At 51.8% G+C, this 24,385-nt stretch overlaps 1 protein-coding gene across 1 annotated transcript in view; it reads right to left on the bottom strand.

Moving 5' to 3' along the window:
- The window catches only part of RGS3 (regulator of G protein signaling 3), a 235,466-nt gene extending 212,645 nt beyond the window's left edge, over positions 1-22,821 (bottom strand). Inside the window, exon 1 of the mRNA XM_075060499.1 lies at positions 22,695-22,821. Within this exon, the coding sequence (XP_074916600.1) occupies positions 22,695-22,821 (127 nt within the window). The remainder of the gene's footprint in view (positions 1-22,694) is intronic.
- Positions 22,822-24,385: the final 1,564 nt, after the last annotated feature.

Here is a 24,385-nt window from a genome sequence, read left to right as displayed (position 1 = left end):
GTATGGCTGGGGGGGTGGGATTTACGTGCTGGAGGCTGTGTGTGGGCAGAACAGGAGTGGTTGTTCTCCCAGCAAAGCAGTGTAAAAGGCACGCCAGGTTGGAGAACTGAGGGGACGCAGCTGTCCAGATTGTACCCTGAGTAATGTCACACCTCCCCCCTCATCACATTTCAGAGCCAGGGCTCCAGTCAGAGCAGAAACATCTACACTGCTGGTTTTAGCCCCATAGCATGACTTGGGCTCTGAGACTCGGTACTGTGAGATTTTCTTTGCAGTGTAGCCTGTCAAACAAGGGTGGGGTGGGGGGTTCCTTCTGAAAACTCTCTCCAGCGGAAAGCAAAAGGAACAAGGGATGTAGTTCAAATGAAAGCCTTATTCATTACTTCACATTTCAAACACTTTAGCTGTTTTTCCTTGGTACTGAGCAGGCTGAGGGCTCTGTATACTGAATCCTGGACCTTGTTTAACGCTGGACAGTGATCAGGTTATGTTAACACCTTTGGCCCATATAGTCCAACAAAATTAATACAACAACTCAACCCCCAGCTCTCCATCCTCCCTCTGGGTGGCCTTGGAAGGTCCCTCAGTCCCTCTGCCAAAGCTTTCCTGTCCACAAACCTGGGCTAACACCAACCCGCCCCCACTAGCAGGCTGTAAGGGGCAGTTAGCCTCAGGGAGGGTGGTCTGACAGAGGAACACTGGGGAAGTGCTGAGCATAATTCCACACACAGTGTATGCTCCTGGAAGCAGGGACATTAGCAACGTGTTAAGGCAGGGAGGAAGTGTGTCCTAGTGGATGGAGCACTGCACTGGCAATCAGCAGCCTGGAAGCTCAGTGGAGCAGGAGCTACGTTTCCACACGGCCACTCAGCAGCCTATTTAGTACCGTGCAGGCACTCAGGGAACCCCCTGGCCGGGATCTGCCATTGCCGGAGGAGAGGCACCCCTCCCCCAGCCCCAACTCAGCCCCAGGGAAGGGGTGCCCCGAATCCAGCCTCAGCCTGGACCTGCCATGGCCGGGGCACCTATCTCCCCCAGCCCAACGGGGAATGGCGAAGAGCCCAGCACCTTACCCTTTCCTCACACAGCCACTGTCTCTGTGCCTATCCCAGAGGCATCAGCACCCCCTCTGCGGTGCCCTGACCCAAAGGGAATTGCTGCTGGTTGGCAGAGCTGACACTGAGCTGCTCAGGCATAACCCCTGGGATGGACAGCAGAAGAGGGGATTCTCTACCAGGAGTTCAGGTAACTAGTCCCCATGCTGCAGAGACCCTCCTGGCAGGGGCCGGGCTGCTGGCCTCTCAGGGGGGCAACGCTCTGGTGCGATGCTGGCACTGTGGGGAAGCAACACCTTCACTTGGCATTTCCTGCTTTGCTAAGGGCTGTGACGTCCCACGCGCGGGCAGCAGAAAGCCCCTCACTGGGACAGTGACCTATAGTGCACCTGGAGGAAGCAAAGGAAGATCCCCATGACAGTGAGTGCGGGGCTGCCGGGCTAGGAGCCTGGCTGCTAATTCTGGCTCTGCTACTGAGCTGCTGGTGCAAGTCCCTTCTCCTCTGTGGGCCGTGATGTCCCACTCCCGAAAACGGGGATAACTAAACTCCCCGCCCTGTGCGCAGTGCTTGGGCTGCGCAATGCAATGACTAGGTAACATTAGCGAGACAATGTCTGGGAGTGACGGCTGCTACTCCTAAGCCCTGAGACTCAAGAAAGATCTTCTGCCCTGGCTCCATGCCACACAGATTCCCATGTGCCAGGGAACCCTTCCCCAGCCAGTTAGTTAAGCTAGTGTGTCTGTTTGCATCGCTGGGGGCGGGCCATGTGGGGGAAGCAGAGTCCGGCTAGTTACATTCCCATGAGGTATTGCTGGAGATCCTCAGCAATATGAGGAAGTCTAGATTTCCAGCTGGCGGAGCTGGGGCACAGCTGGGCTCTAAGTCCTGGCACATCACCTTAGCAGCAGACAGCAAACGGCTCACAGCTCTGTGCTAATAACAAGGCGGCCGGGGGGGGGGGGGGGGTCATTTCACCCTCAGCTGGTGTAAGTCAGTGCAGCTCCACTGAAGTCTGTATCAATTTCCACCAGTGGTGAATTTGGGCCTCGGTGTTTAACATGCTCCCAGAACAAACCCAGCATTTGGAGCCAGGACTTTAACCCTTTTGCCATCTTCCCATTTCTGAAGCCGTGGGAATGCTCTCATTATCTCGCCATTTAACATCTGACAATGGTGACCCTGGGAAAGCAAAAGGATGAGATCCAGCCAAGCATGACCCGGAGTCAGCCTGCTAATGAACAGGAGCACGAGGGGACAGAGAGCTTTTGTGCCAGGGTTATTTGAGGAGCGGGGAGAGGAAGAGCATGGATCGAATCTGCGCCAGGAGTGGCGGGGGAGCCCTGGCTCTGGGAGGCAGCATGTGGTGCTCCCTAAACACAGCGGGCTGAGATTAAGCAGAGCGAGAACAGCAGAAGCAGGGCAGAAGGCTGCAGCTGGGGTTAAAATAATTAAGTGATGTGAGGCTGTTTTATGACAGCATAACTCAATCTGAAGGCGTGTTCGGACTGGACACTGATCAGGGTCATTAGCACTGAGGCATAGGATTGGTTTAGTATTTACTGTGCACAGCAGTAGTGCCAGCAGGCCATGAATTAGGGCCCCTAGGTGCTAGGTGCTGTACAAATGCTTACAAAAAGATGGGAGGAGGAAAAAAAACCACCTAGTGAAACCACAGAACTTTATGGGGTGTTCTGACCATCTCTGAACCACTAGGGATTGGCCACTGGTGCCAAGAGAGAGGGTCCTAGACTAGAAGACTGGTCCAGTATGAAAAACCCCATCTTCCTGTAGGAAACGGATGACGGTGCTGGCTCAGAAAGCCAACTGGAAACAGACTTGCCCCTGCCTCTCTCTAGCTACCTGCAAAGAGCTGGCATTAGTGTAGTGTGTTTGTACAGCACTGAGCACACGGGGGTCCTGGTCCTGACTAGGCTCCTAAGCACTCCGGTAATACAAAGAACACAAGACAATGAAGCTTAACCACAGATGTGTAAGGATGCACTGCGGCTGGGACAGGAGGCTGAGAAGGGGAGAGTTAAATAAACAAACTGCAGCCACATGGCAATATGGGTTCAGCTGAGGCATTCAGATTTTCTCAGACAAACAGAGTGCTGGCCTCCTCCCATGGCTGGCAGGAAAGGCAGCCCCACGCCAGCCTCGCCCTATGTAGAACAACCAGCAAAAACTCTTATTAACTTCAACATCCGGACCCAAGGAGCTGCTGGCTTTCTGAGTTTCCCCAGACAAAGAGGGTAGGCTGAGGGCTGCATTTGAGAAATGCGGGTCTTGTGGCAGTGGAAAGTCTCTCTGGGCACCCGAGAAGCAGTAAGTGAGGCCCACCAAGGCTGTGTCTCCACTAGGGATAAAGGTGGAATTTTACAAGACAAGTGAGCACGAGATAACGATCTCCTTGTAAACTCCTAGTGGAGACAGGGCAGGGGGAGTTTTACCTCAGCGATCCGGGATGTGAGAGAGCCAGCTCACTACCAAGGGCAATGATCCCTACTCTGATGCATTAAACCCTGGGCTTTGTTCATGTTTGTACCTCCTGTTTAACTAAACCCCTTGGGAGGAGAGGTCCGTTGGTGAAGGATCCTGCCCCCCGTGATGGTCAGTTAAGGGCTGAGAGCTCTCCTGCCACTCCTGCGAGCCATCCAAGGAGCCCTGGGCAGTGTGGGTATTCCCACCTGTACATAAGAGCAATGAGTTGGGTGTATGTCCGTTGCTGTCTCATGCTGGATCCCGGTAGCAGGGATCTCCTACCAACATTCCATCTTTCTTCTACTCTAGTGCTCTCATTACACCACTTGGGCTATGCTCTACTAGGGGAGAAGGAGTTGCCCTGTACTGAATGAGGTAAGAATTCTGACTGGCACCACAGTGCTCGCAATACCCACTCACAGGTCTCTGTCCTTCAAGTCCCAGCTCCTGGAGTCCAATGATTAAGTGAGAATTTCAGCTCTCATTTCAAAAGGGGACATTTCTGGCCTCCAGGCTGAGGAAAGCCAAGTCGGGTGATGCAGGTGCAACCTAAAGGCTCCAAACCCAGAAGGCCAACGAAAAAGAGCCCAAACTTACTATTTTTAGTCTTATGTTTTTAAGCCAATCCTGATTTTGGGGGGCTGGCTCATGCTTGGGTCTCAACTGGGGCAATTCTGGGCACACAGGCAGAGCACAGCCCTCCCTGACTGTGCCTGGCTCAGGATTGGTATGGGGAAGGAAAGTGGCTGTGAAGTTATGGAAGCAGAGGCCCCAGGAAGGGACACCCTTGTCAGGTAAGGGGTGCGATTCCCTGCCTGCTTCCAGCAGCCTTTTATACCTTGTCGCTTTTGTTCTCAGCTGATTTATGGCAGCAGGCCTTGGAGAGAAGTAAAACAGAACTGTAAGTAAGACCTTGCAGCTTTGAAGAGAAAAGGAAACTGCACCAGTAAATGCCAACGTTGTGTGCTAGCAGCATGAAGGAACGTGGAAAACAACCTCCATCAACACAGAATAGTCCACTAGCCCCCATGGAAACCAGGAATCAGCGTCAGGTTTGTCACAAACACAGACGCGCAGATGCATTCACACAGGCACTGAACCCAGGGGAGGAGCTGCAGGGAACATCACAGGACATTTTCCCCTCCACAGAGAATCACGAGGCTGCCAGGCACTCTCCATTCCAAGGCCAGGGCCCAGCAAAGCTGAGGGACCCAGCGTGGGAGTGTCACTCGCTCTCCCTGGTTCCGGGGCTGGGGGGTGGGAACGTTTTGCTCAGTTCCTTCTGCTGCTTGGCTCTGAGCATTTCCTGGCCTGTTCGGGAGCAGCCAGGTGGCCCCAGTGTGGGCAGCTGAACCCAGGGACCTGGAGCCATGATGGCCCTGCTGCACAGCCACCCTGGACATCCCAGGGCCATGGCTCTCTCTTGCTGTGGTGCATGGAGCTTTAAAAACCACACCCACGCACATGCACGCACTCCTCACTTACTGATCTGATTAGGATCCAGGGAGTGGCAGTGACCACCTGCTGCTTTGTGAAGTCACCTGGGGCCTGATCTCCAGAGATGCTAAGCACTCTCCTCACAGGAGACGCGTGTGTTCAGCAGCTCTCACATTTAGACCTTTGCTGCCTTGCAAATGCCAGTGCCGACACAGCGCGCCGCGTGCTTAGTACAGCTCCAGCCATCCACTCGGCAGCGGCTTTGGACTGGCAGAACACGAGTCTTTGGGGCCTGCGTACAATGTGATTGACAGGTGATCTCCTCCATCCCGGTCCACACTGAAAGCTAAAATTCCCAGTCGATTGCAGGCCGCTGCTGTTCTGCCCGGGAGCGATAGCATGGCCCAGGCAATGCAGGAAACCGTCTTCAAGGGCTGTGCCCAGAGGGTGGTGAGAGGAAGCTGCTCCTGTGCCACCGGTGCCCTGGCCCCTCCCCTATGCAGACCCACAGGGCTCTGCTCTCTCCCTGGGCCTGTTCAATAGTCACTTGCCACTGCTAGGAGAATGGGCGACGCCAAGCACTCCAACACCAGCATGCAGAGCGCGCCCAGCCCTTTCCTTCACTCCCCGCCCGCACTAGCCACAGAGGCCTGGGAAGTCACTGGAAGTTATTCCTGGGAATTCAGTGGGCTTTGCCCAAAGTCACCAGCTATGCCAGGGTTGGGCTGGAACCATGGCATGGGTGAGGAGTGGCTGACCCAAGGCCCAGGTGAGGCGGTGGCTGGAGGCAGAGGGACACAGACAACATGCATTTGTGTATTTAATTCTGGTGGATGCAAGGCACTGGGCAGATGACATCACACAGCACCCTGCTGTCAAAAGCTACAAACCACTGCCAGCCAGGCGCCCTGAGGCCCAGTGACCTGGAAGTGGAGGGCCCTGTGTTCCTTTACAAAGCAGCCCTCTGGCAGTGCACTGACTGGGTATGCATGTGGCTCAGGGATTAGGTAACTCAGGGGAAATCAGAGCAGTGCCCTGAAATTCTTTTCCATAGGATCTTTAGTTTTCACCCCACCATGCAGCGGGAGCACCGGTTAGGAAGGGCAGAAGAACCCCTAGCCAAGTGGGCCCCAAACAGCTCACCTGGGACTGCAGGGCAGCACTGGGCACAGGACTGCAGCTTGCAGGGGCACTTGAACCAACAGCCTCGTGCCCCTGATCCAGACACAGGACGCGGCTGCACATCGTGCGCTGCAGAGCTGCTATATGAAGCTTAGATCCCAGCCCAACATGGCATCTGCATGATAGGAGTTTGTCTAGCCTCTCCCCTCAGCCAACGCTTCCCTGGCCCATGCAGTGGACAGTACTGAAAAGCCTCCTCTGGTCCCTGGAAAGACCTTCAGACTCTGCCTGACATGCCCCCACAATCTGCTCCTGGGTTACACTAGAGCTGAGAATGGAGATTAGGCTGCAAGGGTAAAACTCCTTCCAGGAAGGCCATTGATCTGAACACCCCAGTAGTAGAAACCCAGGGACTCCAGAGCGAAGGTGCATAAAAGGGACCAGCCACCTGACGTGGAAATGCACAACAAAAGTCGCCAGCCAAGCGGATCTCTGCCTGTAGCAGCCGCTGAAGGAAAACCAGCCCCTCAAACCACTTTCTCCAGCACTTTCAGCTCCTCTGTGACCACGCACTGCACCTTGCCAGAGTGACCCTTAGCACTGCACAGCTGAACCTAACCTGTAAAGTCCCAAACTCCCCATCACACTGTATGCGAGAGACCAGCATGCCCCATTCCTATTACAGCCCCATAGCCACCAATCACACTAGGGTCGTTAGAGATGCAGTGCACAAGTGTCTCCCACCTACATACAAACCTCTGCCCCCAAGCATGAAATCGCAGCACTTCTAAGACACGAGTACAGGGCATCAGAGTGACAAAGCATCACATACTGCTGAAGAGAGGAGGGAACCCAGGTATAAATCAGTGCCGGAGGGGCACATTTCCTAATCTCCACTCAGGAGCTGTAGCAGTGCTGGGCCTTCTCCAAACACCAGGGATGTGCAGCCACCAGTGATGGGATGTTCCAGCCTCCCCAAAAAACTGCTTGATCCAAACCCAGCTAATCTGACAAAGCAGGTGAGCAGCGAGCAAAGCTGCTGTTACTGTGACTTTCCCAACTTCCTCCTCCACCCCTGGGATTCTTATGCTCAATGGTGTGTGACGGATCCCACTGCAGGAGCCCCTACCACAAGCCAGATGTTTGCACAATAGACCCCTGCAAACCTCTGCACTCAGAGTGTGACAGCTTGTGACGATGCAACGATAACATCACGCAGCTGGGGGTTCACTCTGCGCTTGCTGACCCCGTCTGAATCTGTCCAGCGATACCAGAGTAAAACCAGCCTCAGAGGAGCCCCGGCCCCTTCGTGCTCAGGGCTGATTGCTGAGGTGCAGGTACCAGCGGAGGCCCGGAGTTCACCCGCGCCGGCTCCTTGGCATGGCCAGCAGAGTATGGGTGAGAGGGTTAAATCTGCCCTCTGGGGAGCTGCCCCAGGACTGAGTCTGCAGGCCAGCCACCTGTCTGTGCCCCCGCACAGTGGCAGCCCCGTGGCACGGCCCAGGGAGCTGCCCCCAGCCTGGGCCCAGACCGACTGACCCCCAGGACTGAGCCCCACAGGCCCAGCCCGCCCCGGCCTCGGCACTCACCGAAGGTCGTGAGATAGAAGGAAGAGTCCAGCAGGTCGGCCTGGCCGACACAGAGCAAGACTCTGCGGACGTCGTCGGGCTCCATGGCCGCCGGGCCCAGCTGGCCTGTGGTGCGAGAGCTGGGGACGCTTGGCAGGAGCCTCAGCAGCCAGTTAACACAGCAGCGCGTGGCCTGCACAGAGCCCAGCTTCCAACTGCCCGCCCGCGTTTGAACAGCACAAAGGGCTCTGGCAGCCCATTGGCCAGGCCGCTGTGAATGGGGAGCTGCACCTGCCTGAACAAACAAGGCCCTGGCCACACACACACAGACACACACACGCACGCAGACACTGATACGCACAGAGAGAAACTGACACACGTAGACTCTGATACACACACAGAGACACTGACACACATACACACTCTCAACACACAGACACTGAAACACACATAGACACTCTGATATGTGTAGAGAGAAACCGACACACATACACACTGATACATACAGAGAGACACTGACACACAGAGACACACTCATAAACACAGAGAGACACTGATACACACACACATACACAGACACACACATGCACCCACAGATACACCGATACATATATACACACACACTCTGATACACACACAGAGACACTGACGCACACACATACTGACATTGGTGACACATGCAGACACTGATACACACAGAGATACACAAACACACATATAGAAATTGATACTGATACACAGACACTGACACACACACACACACACACACACACACTGATACACACAGAGACACACACTGACACTCATACACAAACACACATCGATATACACTGATACAGAAACACTGATACACACACTGATACACACACATAGCTATTCTGATACACACACAGTGACACGCTGATATACATACAAAATGGCAGTGATATACACACACTAATACACACACACACTGACTCTGATACACAGACACTGATACAGACACACATTGACATACACAAACACACACAAATATACACTGACACTGATATACACACAGACACACTGATACACACACACTGATACACAGAGACACTGATAAACACTGACACTCTGATATACATACACACACACTGACACTCTCACACAAACTCTGATACACACACTGACCCTCTGATAAATGCACACACACACAGTGATATACACACACAGAAACTGACACTTTCATACACAAACTCTGATACACATCCACACACACTGACACCCACACACACTGATACACACACTCACATACACAAATTCTCATACACACACTCGCATATTGATATACAGACACAGACACTGATACACAGATACACACACTGACCCCCTAATAGACAGAGAGACTGATACATATGTAAGCAGAGTCAGCATGAGCGCTACCCTGACAGCTGGTGGTGAATTGTAGGGAGTGTGCAAAGAATTTCAAGAATTTCAGAGTGTGGAAAGATTTGCTTTGGCATCCCCCACTTAGCATAAGCCCACAGCAGCCTGGGATGGTTATTTTAACAGCTCTGGGATCCCCAATTTCTTTGTTATTGGGGCAGGAGGGAAAAAAAGTTTGTCACCCTGATTGTGTGAATGGGGAGCTGTGGGACTGCTTTGTGACAGAAATGACAACCTCAGTTGGGTGGTACTTGCTAAACATGGGACATGGGTTCCAAAACCCCATGAATTGGGTGTGGGTGTCCCTTTTGAGGGCTGGGAACATCTCCTCTCTCTAATGTTAAAAAGTAGAGTTAATTTTTATTCTATTAGGCATCCATTTAGAGACTGCTGAGCTGAATTCATGTTGGGTCAATAGTGTACCAGCACCAGGGCTCCCATCCTAAGAGCTGAAATCACTGAGTGCTGTGTTAACCTGTGGGGGAACCTGAAGATCTATTGCTAAGCAGCTGGCAGAGCAGAGCAGAGCATTTTGCAGTGTGTTGGAGCAGCCCATGGAACGTGGAGTGGAGTGAAGTGGTTTGCATGGACAGCTGGAGGTGTGGTGGAGGGGGTGTGGTGAAGGCTGCAGCAGAACTCCATGGAGAGGCAGAGCAGTTGGCCCTGGCCCATGTGACTTTTGGGTCATTGGACTTTGGGGTAACTGGATTTAAGACCCTAAGGGGAAAAGGACATTGCCAAATGTACTTGGAGGTGGGTTTTGTTTATGGTTTGTGTTATAATCCTGTTTGTGGTGTTTCTCCAATGGGATGCTGCATTGTTTCCTTCCTTTATTAAAAAGATTTTGCTACACTCAGACTCCGTGCTTGCGAGAGGGAAAGTATTGCCTCTAGAGGCGCCCAGGAGGGTGTAGTATGTAATGTCCCAGGTCACTGGGTGGGGGCTCAAGCTGCTTATGCATGGTGTTATTAAAATGGAACCCCTGGATACTGAACCCGGCCCTTGTTGCTGCCAACTCAGAGGGGCAGAAGGGTTACACATACACTGACATACACACACAAACTGACCCTCTAATATACACATACACAGACTCTCATATCCACATACATTCTGACACATACACACACACACTGATACACACATTGACCCACTGATATACATACACACAGACACTCTGATAGACACACACACTGACACACTAATATACAGACACAAATTCTCATACACACACACATTCTGATATATGCACTGACACTGATATATATACACATGACACTCTGAACATACACTGACGCTCTGATCTACACACAGAGATACTCTAATACACTCACAGATTTACACATTGACCCTTTGATATATACACATACACCATATCAGAGGGGTAGCCGTGTTAGTCTGCATCTGTAAAAGCAGCAAAGAGTCCTGTGGCACCTTATAAACTAACAGACGTATTGGAGAATACCCACTTCGTCGGATACATGTAGTGGAAATTTCCAGAGGCAGGTGTGTATATATATATATATATACACATATATACAAGAAAAAAGCAGGCTAGAGATAATGAGGTTAGGTCAATCAGTGAGGATGAGGCCCTCTTCTAGCAGTTGAGGGAGCCATCATGCAGCAAAAAAACTTCAGGACCAGACTCCAAAGAGAAACTGCTGAGCTTCAGTTCATTTGTAAATTTAACACCATCAGCTCAGGATTAAACAAAGACTGTGAATGGCTAACCAACTACAAAAGCAGTTTCTCCCCCCTTGGTTTTCACACCTCAACTGCCACAAGACTCTTTGTCACTTTTTACACATACACTGACACTGACACACACACACTCTGATATACATATTGACACTGATAGACACATACACCGATGCTCTGATCTACACACACAGACACTCTGATACACACAGATATTTACACTGACCTTTTGATATATACTAGGGGTTGGCAACCTTTCAGAAGTGCTGTGCCAAGTCTTCATTTATTCACTCTAATTTAAGGTTCGTGTGCCAGTCATACATTTTAAAGTTTTTAGAAGGTCTCTCTCTATGTCTATAATAGATAACTAAACTATTGTTGTATGAAAAGTAAATAAGGTTTTCAAAATGTTTAAGAAGTTTCATTTAAAATTAAATTAAAATGCAGAGCCCCCTGGACCTGTGGCCAGGACCTGGGCAGTGTGAGTGCTACTGAAAATCAGCTTGCGTGCCGCCTTCAGCACCCGTGCCATAGGTTGCCTACCCCTGATATATACATATACACTGACACTCTCATACACACTGTCATAAATATAAAGGGAAGGGTAACAAGCTTTATGTATGCAGTAACATAAAATCCCTCCTGGCCAGAGGTACAGACAGAGGTACAGAATCATTTTACCTGTAAGGGGTTAATCAGTTCAATTAACCTAGTTGGCACCTGACCAGAAGGACCAATGGGAAAAGATGATACTTTCAAATGGGGGTGGGGGAGGGGGCGTTTGTGCTCTTTTTTTTTTTGTTTCCTTGGAGAGAGAGAGAGAGACCAAGCAGGTAACACATCTCTTGAAAAGATACCTTGAAATGATACATCTAAAATTACAGAAATTGTAAGTAAAAGCAAGGAATTGTGTTAGATTATCTTTTGTTTTAGCTTGTGAATTTTCCCTATGCTAAGAGAGAGGTTTATTCCTGTTTTTGTAACTTTGAAGTTGAGCCCAGAAGAAAATTCTCTGTGTTCTAAATCTTTTATTCGCCCTGTAAAATTACCTTCCATCCTAATTTTACAGAGGTGCTTCTTTAACTTTTTTTTTATAATAAAGTTCTTCTTTTAAGAACCTGATTGATTTTAGTGTCCTAAAAATAAAGGGTCTGGTCTGTACTTTTATTAAAGGCAATTGGTTGGTATATTATTCTCAAGCCTCCCCAGGAAAGGGGTGAAGGGGCTTGGGGGGATATTTTGGGGAAATGGGAACTCCAAGTGGTCCCTTTCCTGAATTTTTGTCTAAATCACTTGGTGGTGGCAGCAATACCGTCCAAGGACAAGGACGGTATTGGAGAAGTTTTAACCTACGCTGGTAGAAATAAGCTTAGGGAGTCTTTCATGTGAGTCCCCACACCTGTACCCCAGAGTTCAGAGTGGGGAAGGAACCCTGACACACACACACATTCTGATTTCCTGGGTTCACACACAGACATCCTGCTTGCAAGTCGGGCAGCACTGCCGACAAAGGGCACCAGGGTGCCAAGTATCAGAGGGGTAGCCATGTTAGTCTGTATCCACAAAAACAACAAGGAGTCCAGTGGCACCTTAAAGACTAACAGATTTATGCATCTCCATGCATCTGAAGAAGTGGATTTTTTACCCACAAAAACTTATGCCCAAACAAATCTCTTAGTCTTTAAGGTACCACCAGACTCCTCATTGTTTTGTGGTACCAGAGTGTGTATTTGCTGACCCCAGACATTCTGGGAGGCCGTGGTGGATTAAGAGTTAGTGGGGCCCTGTGTGCAGCTTTATTTTGGGGTGGGGGGGCCCTGGGACCCAGCCAAGAAAAAACATTCTCTCATCTCCCACCCACCCCCTTTTCATTCTTTTTTTCTTCATCCTCCTCCTATATTATAAGTAATAGAAAGTACACGGAAACAAAGTGAGGTACCTTGATTGGGGCAGGGGGTTGGGGTGTGGAAGGGGGTGCGGGGGTCAGGCTCTGGGAGGGAGTTTGAGTGCAGACTCTAGGCTGGGGCAGGAAGTTGGGTGGGAGGGGTCAGGTGGCATGGCTCCCAAAGCGACTGGCAAACAGACCCCTCTGGCAGCGGCTCCTAGGTGGGGGGCAGAGGGTCTCTGCACACCACTGCCTGCAGGTGCCGCACCCACAGCTCCCATTGGCCGCAGTTCCCGGCCAATGGGAGCTGTGGAGTCAGTGCTCGGGGCAGGGGCAATGTGCGGAGACCACCACCCCCAGGGGCCACAGGGACATGGCGGCCACTTCTGGGAGCAATGTGATGGGGAACGAGGGAAGCAGTGTGGGCAGGGAGCTGCCTTAGACCTGCTGCAGGCACAGCTCTGCACACCCCTTGGTGGGAGGGGGGCAGCAGGTCTCTGTGCGCTGCCAGGGGTGGGGGCAGCACGTGGAGCCACCTCCCCCCATCCAGGGGCAGAGATGTGCCAGCAGCTTGCCACTTCCAGGACTGGCGAGGGGACACTGGCCACAGAATGTAGGTAGCCTGCCTGAGCCCTGCTGCACCACCAGCCAGGACTTGGGGGCAGGTTGTCAGATGAGATTTGTCCTACATTTGGGGGGCTCCCATCATGCATCCACTGTGTTAGGTCCTGTGCGTAAACAGCGTCTGAACAGGTTCTTCCCTGCCATCTAGTGATGAACTGGAGAAAAGACCTCAGGAGCCTTCTATTTGCACAGACACATCAATTCTGCCTAGATGATCAGTGAACGGATCTGCTTGCCAAAGCAGAGGCGACAAGTAACTGTTGATGGAGAGGGGGCACAATTTAAAGGTTTTGATAGTAAGCAGAACCCATTCCCTGCAAAAAACCTCCCAAGAAATAAAAATATAAACCCTGGCAGAAATCCATGTGTGCCGCCTCGGTGCCAAAGTGATCAATTTTGGCTATTTTGGGTAAAGAAAGGCAAAAGAGATGACTCCAGCAACTGGAGAACCAGCTGTCTGTTCCACCTTGTACAAATTTTATACCAGCTGTCTCTCGGCTGGGATCACAGACTGTGCGCCCTGCCTCTTCGGGCTGCAGGAATGGATTCCGCACTGCTGACCAATATGCTGTTCGCTCCATAGCAGGGTGAAGCAAGGCAGTCCCCTCAGCCCCATAATTTTCAACCTAGCCATGGAACCACTCATTTGAGCAATCTCCAGTGGTCTAGACTGTTTGGACCTGTAAAGCAACCGAATGAATATCCTGGCCAACACAGACGATCTGGTCCTCATCACAGGCAACCCTGAGAGTCTCCAACAAATGGTCAATGTCACCAACCAGGCTGCTAACTGGATGGGACTCCGCTTCAGTGCTAGGAAATGCACATCCCTGCATATCGATGACAGTAGAAGGGACTTGATCCAGGTGACACCATTCCAAATCCAGGGTGAACCCATGATCTGCCTTGAGGACAGGCAAGCATACCAACATCTGGGCATGCCCACGGTTTCCATGTCCAGCGGACACCTTAGGATACGATCTCAGAGATCCTATAGGATGTGGCCAAGATCAACTCCTCCCTACTGCCACCATGGCAGAAGATCAATGCCTTGAACACTTTCCTGATCCCCCGTATTTCATTTGTCCTGAGGGGATCTGCCATGGTGAAGGTAACTCTGGAGAAGATGGACAACACCATCAGGCAGCTAGTGAAGAAGTGGATGTTTCTTCTCCACAGGGCCAGCAATGAACTTGGTGTACATCTTGCACAGGCAGGGCGGCACCAACGTCCCTCAAATGGGTGATCTGTGCAACATTGCCATGATCACTTATGCCTTCCGCCTTCTGACATGCCCGGACGCCATGGTGAGGAACATCGCAGCGAGTGCTATGCATGATGTCATGAGGAAGCAAATCATCAGGACCTCCTCCAACCAAGATGTCGCCACCTACCTGAGCAGCTCCCTGGAGAGTGAAATTGGAAGAGGGGGGAGAGGCTTTGCTTTGAACTCATACTCGCAATGCTACACGATGACTGGAGAAGTGTATTGGCTGCCATTGGACGTGGTACGAGGAACGCCAGGAGCTGGGAGTCCTGGTGCCACAGGTGAAGAATACAGAGCACACAATCATCACTCTAAGAGCTAGAACCATGCTGGAGACAACTCTGAAGGATGCCCTCCGCTGCCAGTACGTGGGAAACCTGAAACGGAAGCTGGACCAGGACAAGGCCTTTGAGGTGACATCCAAGTGGGACGCCAGCAATCACTTCCAGGGGCAGCTTCACCCAACTTGCAGACTGGAGGTTCATCCACAGGGCCCATCTCAGCTTCGTTCCGCTGAACGGAGATGTCTGTCACGGAAATTGGGACAAGTGATGCAGGAAGTGCGGCTATGCCAGTGAGTCCCTACCCCATGTCCTGTGTATCTGCAAGCCCCATTCCAGAGCCTGGCAGCTCATCACAATGCCTTTCAGGATCGCCTAGTCAGAGCCATCCCGCCACTTGTGGGGAATGTGTCCATGAACTTCGCCATCCCTCCGGACAGCCAACTGCGACCAGACACTGTCATTACTAATGAGGTAAGGGAAGTAGTGGGGGCAAAAGACAAATCTGGCTTTAAGACTAAGCTTGATAAGTTTATGGAAGGGATGGTATGATGGGATAGTTTAATTTTGGCAATTGATCTTTGATTATCAGCAGGTAAGTATGCCTGTGGGCTGTGAATGGATTTAGATGGAGGGATCTGAGTTACTACAGAGAATTTTTCCTGGGTGCCTGGCTGGAGTCTTGCCCCGATGCCACGCTTACGCTGATGCTCAATATTGGGGTGGAAGGGAATTTTCCTCCAGGGCAGATTGGCAGGGCCTGGAGTTTTCGCTCCTCTGCAGCGTGGGGCATGGTACTTGCTGGTGGATTCTCTGCATCTGGGTCTTCAACCACAATTTAAGATTCAATACTTGACATCGGTAGGTTTTGTTATAGAAGTGGATGGGTAGGGTTCTGTGGCCTGCTTGTGAGGAGGTCAACTAAGATGATCATATGGTCCCTTCTGACCCTATGAAGTCTAATAGTACATGAAGAAAGTTCATCAATGGTGGATATCACAGTTCCTTTTGAGAAAGGACTTCGGCCTTCCATGAACAACCTGACTCAAAACTGGAGAAAATACCCCCCTTTGGCTGACACTGAGCTAGGGTTACTAGGTCCAAACTCATGCATGACTGTCGGAGCCCTGGGCACAGGATCCTGCTAACAAGCAAGCATACAGGAGCAGAATCGGTCAGCACTATGCTTGGCCTGATGCGCAACTATGTATAGATTACCATCAGGTGTGAGGGATATCTATTTAAACATACAGACATCGGCAATACCAGGAGAGATGAGCTGGAGTGCCATTTAGAAATTAAGTCGGGAAAGTAACCGAAATACTTCTCTGGTAGATTGTATTTACTGAGGCACAACCTATCCTAAATTCTCAATTACTGAGGGACAAGCTACACTCATTGCTATATTTGCTTTCCATAAGCTACTCTTAATATAACTTTTTGTAAGTGATGCACCAGAATATTTGGATGCTAATATTTTAACTGTATTGTTAAATTTATTAACCTCAATTTGGAATATTGCAGACTATGTACTATACGTATTTTATGACTTTGAAACCAAACTTTGTACTGGACAGTTTAAGCATTATACCCAGAAGTAGAGAAACTCTTTCCTTAGCCTGTGTATTAGATCATTTTAACATTAGCTTTAATAATTTTTCTAAAAGTTGAATGCTGGAGTAATGAAGTGCTGTTATAGGGCAGCAGACCTGTGCTTAGCCTGCCTGATTGGGGGGTCACCCTCAATTGACCCTCACTCGCTATGCAGGGGATAGTATGACAAATCCCAGTGAAAGACATAACAGATGGGCATAGCTGTTCTTATCCGGGTAAGGGAGTGGATCTGTTTTAAGGACCCCAGGAGCTAGTTGACCCTTTCCCCTCCAGGGTTTAAAGACAGCACTGACCAGAGGCCTGGGTCTTTTCCAGTGATCACTACAGCTGAACTTACACATCTACTAAGCTTGACACCTGCTGTGGAGCTGGTGTTGTGGTGAGAAGCCATGAGTGGGGTGCAGCAGAGGGAATAGAGGACTGGCAGATTAAAGAGACATTCATCCACCAGAACTTCACACTGCAAGGAGGGAAACTGGGGCAAAGAACACTGCCCAAGACACTGTTTGGCGGGGGCATTTGTGTACCTTCGAGTCCCTGTTGCAGCGTTTTCCCAAATTACTGCTTTGTTGTCTTCTTTGAAATCAGAGTGTTCTTTAGTTCTACACAGCCCCAGAGGGACGTCTTGCCTCTTGGAGGTGCCCAGGGATGTTTCGTTTATTTTTCCCCACAATTATTGGTGGGGGGGCTCAAGCCAGTTCGATTTTGTGTTGTTCAGAGGGATCCCTAGATACTGACCCCATCTGTTGTTGCTGCCGCCAGTGCCTGCCAAGAGGGTCCCGTGTACAAACCCAGCCAGGTGAGCCCTGCCCCAGACAGCTCACACTCTCAGTGGAGCCGACAAGAGACAGCCGGGAAGACAGACAGATCACAAGGGAGTGGTGGGATGCAGAGCGACAAGCCCTTGCTCTGGAGCAGACCCAGCCAGAGAGCCCCTGCGCTTCTGCCCAAGGATGCCAAAATCTGCACTCAGGCATGTCCCCTAGGGGAGCACTGGCTCCCTGGCCCGAGAGCAGAGCACAAGACAGCACAGGAAGGGCAGGGGCATCGGGGGGTGGGGGTGTCTTCTCCATATAGTCTCTCTGGGTGGGCTCTGCGCCAGGTCGTCTCCCATCACAGAGGGAGGGACAGCGCCGATTTCGGGGGGCAGCGGCCTCAGCCCTGGCACTCAGTTTGTGGTTAATGTGCTATGAGCATTAAGGAGTCAGGGCCCCAAGGCAAATGCCATTTGCTGGAATAATACCTGCGAGGCGGCTCTGGCTCCCTGGCTGCCCAGTGACCCCAGCGTGGATATCTTGCCATCACCCACATGCAACCCCCGTGCTCTGCCAGGAGCTGGCCTCCGCCTAAGGGACACTGCTCTGAGGTCACACTATGCCTGCAAAAGCACCATTGATCTTCATGCAGTTGTGCCAGGCTGGGGTGCTACCTGGCTGCTGGGGAACAAGCTCCGATGCCCCTTCCCTTTGTGCTGGAGTGAAGGAGCCTTTGGCGAAGCTGGGCTGGCACCGAGGGGACTGGACCAGCCCCAGGCTGGGGCATCATTCTCTGCCTGGGAGCATTGTCCCACCCACCCCCATCGTCCTACCCAGCATCCAGTCTGTCCCTGGGGTATGGATGGGCAGGAGCTAGAACAGTCTTTTCTCACCAGCCCCTTGTTTAGTGAGGGCTGGGATCCCATGGGCTCCAGGATCAGGGCGGGACAAGCACACCCAGCCGGCTTGGTCAGTGAGCCAACACCAGCCCAGAGGAGCATGGTGCACAGACAACCTCGAGAGCTCCCTCTACTGGGTACGCACTAATCCCGCTGCATTTAAGCATCAAAACAATCCTAAGGATTTTTTGGCAACTGACAGATCTGGAGCTGCTCCGGGCAAACTGAGGAATGCTGTCTGTGGGGCTGGTGACTGGGCTGCTACCGTATGGATAGACTGATTTAGTTTAATAGGGGGCTGTTGGGAAGGGAATGAACGGCTCAAGATAAGTCACCTCTCAGCAAACGCTAAGCTCTCAAGGTGCAATTCCAGAACTATTTGTTTTCATGATGTTGCCTCCTCTCCAGCCAACCCACAAACCTGGTTTGCACCCGGACGGAAGATACCAGGGAACATGGAAAGAACAATACAGCTCTGGCAGGATGAAAAGGGACCTGTCTGCAGTGAGGGGGAACCAGGCTGAGACGCAGAGCCCCTCTGAGGCCATCTGACGAAGTTGGGCCTGCCTAGGTTGCTCGTGGGGGATGGCAGGACTCTAGGCAAGGCAAGGCACACAGCTGGAGGCAGTTGTTTTAAAATCCATTTTCTCTAGTGCTCTGTTCCTACTGCAAAGCAAGCCCTGCTCTGGGTCAGAAGGCTGCCAGGTCACACTGCTCCACACTGGTTACAGACTCCCACAAGGAAGGCCACAGGAGCTGAATCCAGCTGGATGTGGGGGAAGTGCAGTAGCTATACAGACTGCTGTAGCCCAGAGCCCATTCTGAGTGTGGTGGGTGAATCATGGCATTCCCACCCCAGGAGAGATAAAGGCACAAGGACCAGAGGTGAAAGTAAGTTGGTACGGGCAGGTACGGTGTGCTGGACCGGACTGGCTTCCCTAGGCTGGCGCTTTAAAGGGCCCATGGCTCCCTGCAGCGGCTGGAGCCCCGGCCCTTTAAATTACCTCCGGAGCCCTGCTGCCACTATCCCGAGGCTCCAGCAGCCGGGCTCAGGCAGTGCTTTAAAGGGCTCGGGGCTCCTGTTGTTGCAGGGAGCCCCAGGCCCTTTAAAGCACCGCCCGAGCCCAGCTGCCGGAACCCCTGGGTAGCTGTGGGCCTCTTAGCCCCAGGGCTCCCAGCTGACTCTGCAGCTGGTAGCTCCAAGGGTGATTTAAAGGCCCTGGGGCTCCCAGCCACCGCTGGAGCCCGGGGCCTTTAAATCTTGATTTAAAGGCCCTATCTCTTCTGGCTGAGGCCCCGCCTCTTCCAGCTGAGGCCATGCCTCCACTCAGTACTCCAGTGTATTGGTAAGTCCTTTAAGTTACTTTCACTCCTTACAAGGGTTGACATCAAAGTGGGGGCCTCAGAGACAAAAGAGGGGCCAGAGGGGCCCAAAGTGTCACAACAACCGCTCTCTGAATACTGGTTTGTTGCAGAAGCAGGGAAGTTTTCATCTCTTTATGGGAAGCCGCTGCTTGGAATGTTAGTTGTTATATTCCTGTCTGCAAATACTGACACTTCCCAGGGTGCTCTGCAATGGCTGTACATGAGGGTGGGATTTGCTGATAACTGGGTTTAATCAAATACATTTGTTGTCTCAAGTTTTAGGTGACAAACCTTTTGATTTCTACAATGTCAGGTGACAAGAGGCACCTGGGTCTCTAGGCAGCATGGTCCAGTGGACCAGTCAATGCACTGGATTCTGTCCCTGCCTCTGCCACAGTCGGCTGGGTGCCCTTGGGCAAGTCACTTCTGCTCACTGTGCCTGTCCCAGCCCCTGGCTGTCCTGGCTAGTCAGCAGGAAGCTCTTTGGAATGGAACCTAGCACAATAGGGCCTCAAGACACTTCTGGAAAGTTGATATGTCACCATCAAACCAACTTCCCTCAGAGGCCTGACCCTGATCTCCCATGCATCACTTCCAGACAGGTGCACCTCACAGCTCCGGCCTCTCCCTGCCCAGGACACTGCGCTGAATTTCGAGATGGTGACATCCCCATAGGTTGGAAATTTGGTTTAAGCTCCCCCAGAGCCGCCTGCCCTGCTGCCCACCTGCAAAGCCTAGGAACACAGTTGTCAGGATCTTCTTTTCCACTTTGAACTTTAGCGTCCAAAAAGTGGGGACCTGCATGTACCCCTCTAAACTTAATTCCTAGCTTAGATCTTATCACGCTGCCACCAACCCAAAATATAGTGTTTGGGTACACTCCCTGTCCCCCAAAACCTTCTCTGGGGAACCCAAGACCCAAACCCCTGGGGTCTTAAAATAAAGGGAAATAAACCATTCCCCTCTCTTTCCTTCCTCCCAGATTTTCCCTTCCCTGGGTTACACTGGGAGATCACTGTGATTCAAACTCCTTGAATCTAAAACAGAGAGGAAATTCATCTTCCCCCCCTTCTCTCCCCCTCCCAGACTCTCCCTGAGAGAGAGACACTGATCCCAACTCCTTGGATCCTAACACAGAGAGAAATTAACCTTTCCCTCACTCTTCTCTCCTTTCCCCCACCAATTCCCTGGTGAGTTCAGACCCAGTCCCCTTGGGTCTTACACAGGAATAAAAAAATCAATCAGATTCTTAAAAGAAAAGCTTTTAAATAAAGAAAGAAAAAAGTAAAAATTATCTCTGTAAAATCAAGATGGAAAAATATTTACAGGGTCTTCAGCTATATAGACTAGAGGGACTCCCTCCCCCTAGCATAAAATACAAGTTACAGCAAACAGAGGTAAAATTCTTCCAGCAAAATACACATTTGCAATAAAGAAAACAAATAAATGCCTAATCCGCCTTCTATCTAGTACTTACAGTATTGAATAGAAGGAACTTTTTCAGAAAGATTGGAGAGCCTGTATACATGTCTGGTCCCTCTGAGACCCCCGAGAGAACAACGGACAAACAAACAGTACAAAGCAAAAACTTCCTTCCACCAAGATGTGAAAGTATCTTGTTTCCTGATTGGTCCTCTGGTCAGGTGTTAGCCAGGTTTACTGAGCTTGTTAACCCTTTACAAGTACAAGAGACATTAACCCTTTACCATCTGTTTATGACAACAGTTCACTAGAGCCCTCTCCTAGCAGCGCCAGTTCTGTTCTGCCATTTGGTCAGAGAGCTGTAATTACTCCCAGTGCTTGTAAATCAGGTATGGAGCTCCCCCCGAGGAGCCCAATCATTTCACCGCCGCTCTTTGGGAGTTGGTGACTGAACCACTAATTGCTCTGCCAGCCATGGGCCAATCTCTACCCTCTGGGGTAGCCCCACAGCTGCCCCACTGATTTCTGGGGCATTCCCCCGCAGATTTCTCTGCATGTACTACCATCACAGGGGTAGATTAGGGTTTTGTGGGGCTCCTGGCCAGAGTAAGTGGGGGCCCTTCCCCACCCCTTCCGCCTGCAGTCCGTCCCCCCATCCGCTCCCTCCCCCAGCACTCCTGCCAGGGAAATGGAGTCAGGACACAGGGGCTTGCCCCGGTCTGCCCACCCAACCAGCGCTCCTTCCAGGGAGGGGGGTTGGGGTTTGGGGGGTGCCCATTTTTCCAGGAGGCCCCAATTGGCCAGGGGATCTGGGTACGGGCCCCACTGGCCCAGTGGCTAATCTGCCACTGGTCACACGCTGCTGCACGAGACGTGGAAAGGGTGTCCCAGAGCAACAAAGCTGAGTCAGACTGATCCACTGCACATCTGAGAGCCTTTAATCACATGGATTAATGCTTGGTCCAGTCCTGGGCTCCCACCATGCTTACCCCACATGGCAGGCAGAAACTCAGCTCAGAGGCTCCTCAGTGTGACCCTGGCACTGGCTCGGATCCAGCCCAGCTTGGTAGAGGGTGATAGCTGGCAGCCTGCTCTGTGCCCATCTCTCAGGAACACCATCCCATTCGGCAACCCTCGCTGGCAACAGCAGAACATGCCTGGAGTAGGGGCTCCCCACCCCAACCCCAGAAGAGGTGCCCCAAGCTGGGGAAGAGAGGCACTGCCTTGCTGGGGGCGGGGGGGCTTGCCCCAGCCAGGCTGTCACTGCTCCATGGGCGTGGAGAGGAGCAGCCCACCCCTTGTCATGTCTGTACCACTGGGCATTACAAATCCACTGGGACTGGGCCCGGACAGCCTAACCTGGGCAAAACAGGCTCATTTCCTCCATCTCTGTGCAGCCGGCATGGGGTGCCCTGGCACAAGCGTTCTCACTGCTGGGGAGTGCCTAGTCCCTCTAGGGGCCAGCAGAGTCCTACAGGACAGCAAAGCCGCTGGCCTCAACAGTAGCCAGGGCGGCTTCTCCCCAGCTCTGGGGGAGGGAATGTTTTCACAGCACCTTCTAGAGGAGGCTACGCCGGGGTTAGGCCTGCCCAGTCCGCTGCCTAGTACTGCGACACCAGGCCTGATTTCGCAGGCTGCATGGGCGCTATTGTCAGCTGGTAGTTGCTGCTTGCTCCCCTGGCACTGCACCACCCTGCTGTGCTCATGCTGCTCCATGCTCAGTCATCTCCCCTTCCCCCCAGCCACACAGCACCTGGCCACACCCACCCAGGGCAGCCTCTGCAGCGCTGGGCAGGGACCTCCCACAGCCACCTACCCTTTTGTTTCACTGTGGAATGGCTGATCTTCCTCCGCCTGCTCACATGTGCCCCTCTCCTCTTCCGCGGCAAGGATGGGACTATGGCAACCTTCAACTCAGGGGACAATGCACACGCCAGCTCCATCCCTGCCCAAGAGAACACAGCACAGCTGAGAACAGCCTCACACGGCACAGACAGAGAGGTGGCCACATGGAGCGTGCCAGGCTGTGCAGCATCCTCCACATCACCTTCTCCAGGTTCAGTCATTCCCCCTGCCCAGCCCTGCTCTGCCCCAGACACCCGCCAGGGCCCTCACACGCTGGGACGGAGCAGACACATTCCCCCTCTGGATGTATCATGTATATGGCAATCTCCACTTAACCCCATCAGTCCAGGAGCTGGGAAGGAGATCGCTGCCCATAGGGCTGCTCTGCAAGCACACACCTGACCTGTAACTCAGAGCAGCAAGTAGCAGCAGCTCCAGGAACTGCAAGAGACCAACCTGTGAGCTCACCCTTGGTTTAGACGCAGATTTGCCACACAGAGAGGGAATCGTTTCCCACTGGTCAGAGTAATTCCCTGTGCCACATAGGTATACACTCATGTACAAACCCAACCTAGCCTCAATCGACACCAGAATAGAAAGTGAAGCCCTACATGTTCCCAGGAGGATTTTCATCAGTGCTCAGCAAGGGCTTGTGTGTTCCCAGCACTGCAGAGTCAGCAGGTGTCAGTGGGAGCAGACACAAGCCACCTCAGCGCACTTGTGAAAGTCCTACCCTATGACAGCAGCTGTTAGTGATGTCACAATCTACCCTGCTACGTACCCAGGACAGCATGTGCTTAGCCAGCACATGAGCACTGCTCTGGAGCGGGCACCATCAGGGACTCTAGACACGGCATTGTCCAATGTCCTTGTAATAGCATAGAAAGAATTTCGGGGCAGTTCAGATTCCTTGGTTGCTGATCAAATAACTTTTTCTTGTCTAATTCTTTATGAGCAGTGAAGCACGGCTGTGGCTCTGACAGCCATCTAGCCTTGTTAAAATCCCTGCGTGTTGTGGACGTCTACAGGCCCACACAGACCTTGTCAACCCTTTGTATAAATAAGAGTGAATTTCTGGAGCACAGGTTTTATTTCACATCACCTGCTTCCCAGTCACCATAATACTGCGCTTTGGTTAGTTATAAACCACTGAGAACAGAAATCCAATTACTACGGGGGAAATGGGTCCTTAATGGGATTTGGGCCCTTTCTAAATATCCCCTTTTGCCTGCTCACCCCAAACACATACACTAAACAAATATACAGAAGCAAAGGTATTGTATGAACACACCCTACACCCAATTCTTCCACAAGATCATAAACAGCCACACCTCAGTTCTATGTCACAGGGGAGAAGTAGCAAAGAATTAAGACCCCCTCAGATGCAGCTGACTTACACTTGTTTCATGTACTGTAAGGATTTCTCTTTCGGGCATGCTGTAGGGAAAGAGGGTGTGGGCAGTCATGCCTAATAGTTACAGGGTTAGGGTTAGGGTTAGGGTCCTGGAACAGGAGCAGGGGTCAGAGCTGGAGTCGGCATCAGGAGTCAAAGCCGGGCAGTGTCAGGGGCTGGGTGTAGGAGCAGGAACTGGGAACAGATGGGGCTCTAGGCTAAGGAGGCCAGGAACAGGCTGAAGGCAAGTAGGCAGGGGCCATAGTAAC

Source organism: Chelonoidis abingdonii, chromosome 24, assembly GCF_003597395.2.
Source record: "Chelonoidis abingdonii isolate Lonesome George chromosome 24, CheloAbing_2.0, whole genome shotgun sequence".
Classification (NCBI taxonomy): Eukaryota; Metazoa; Chordata; order Testudines; family Testudinidae; genus Chelonoidis; species Chelonoidis abingdonii.
This window is presented reverse-complemented; position numbering and strand designations above follow the sequence as displayed.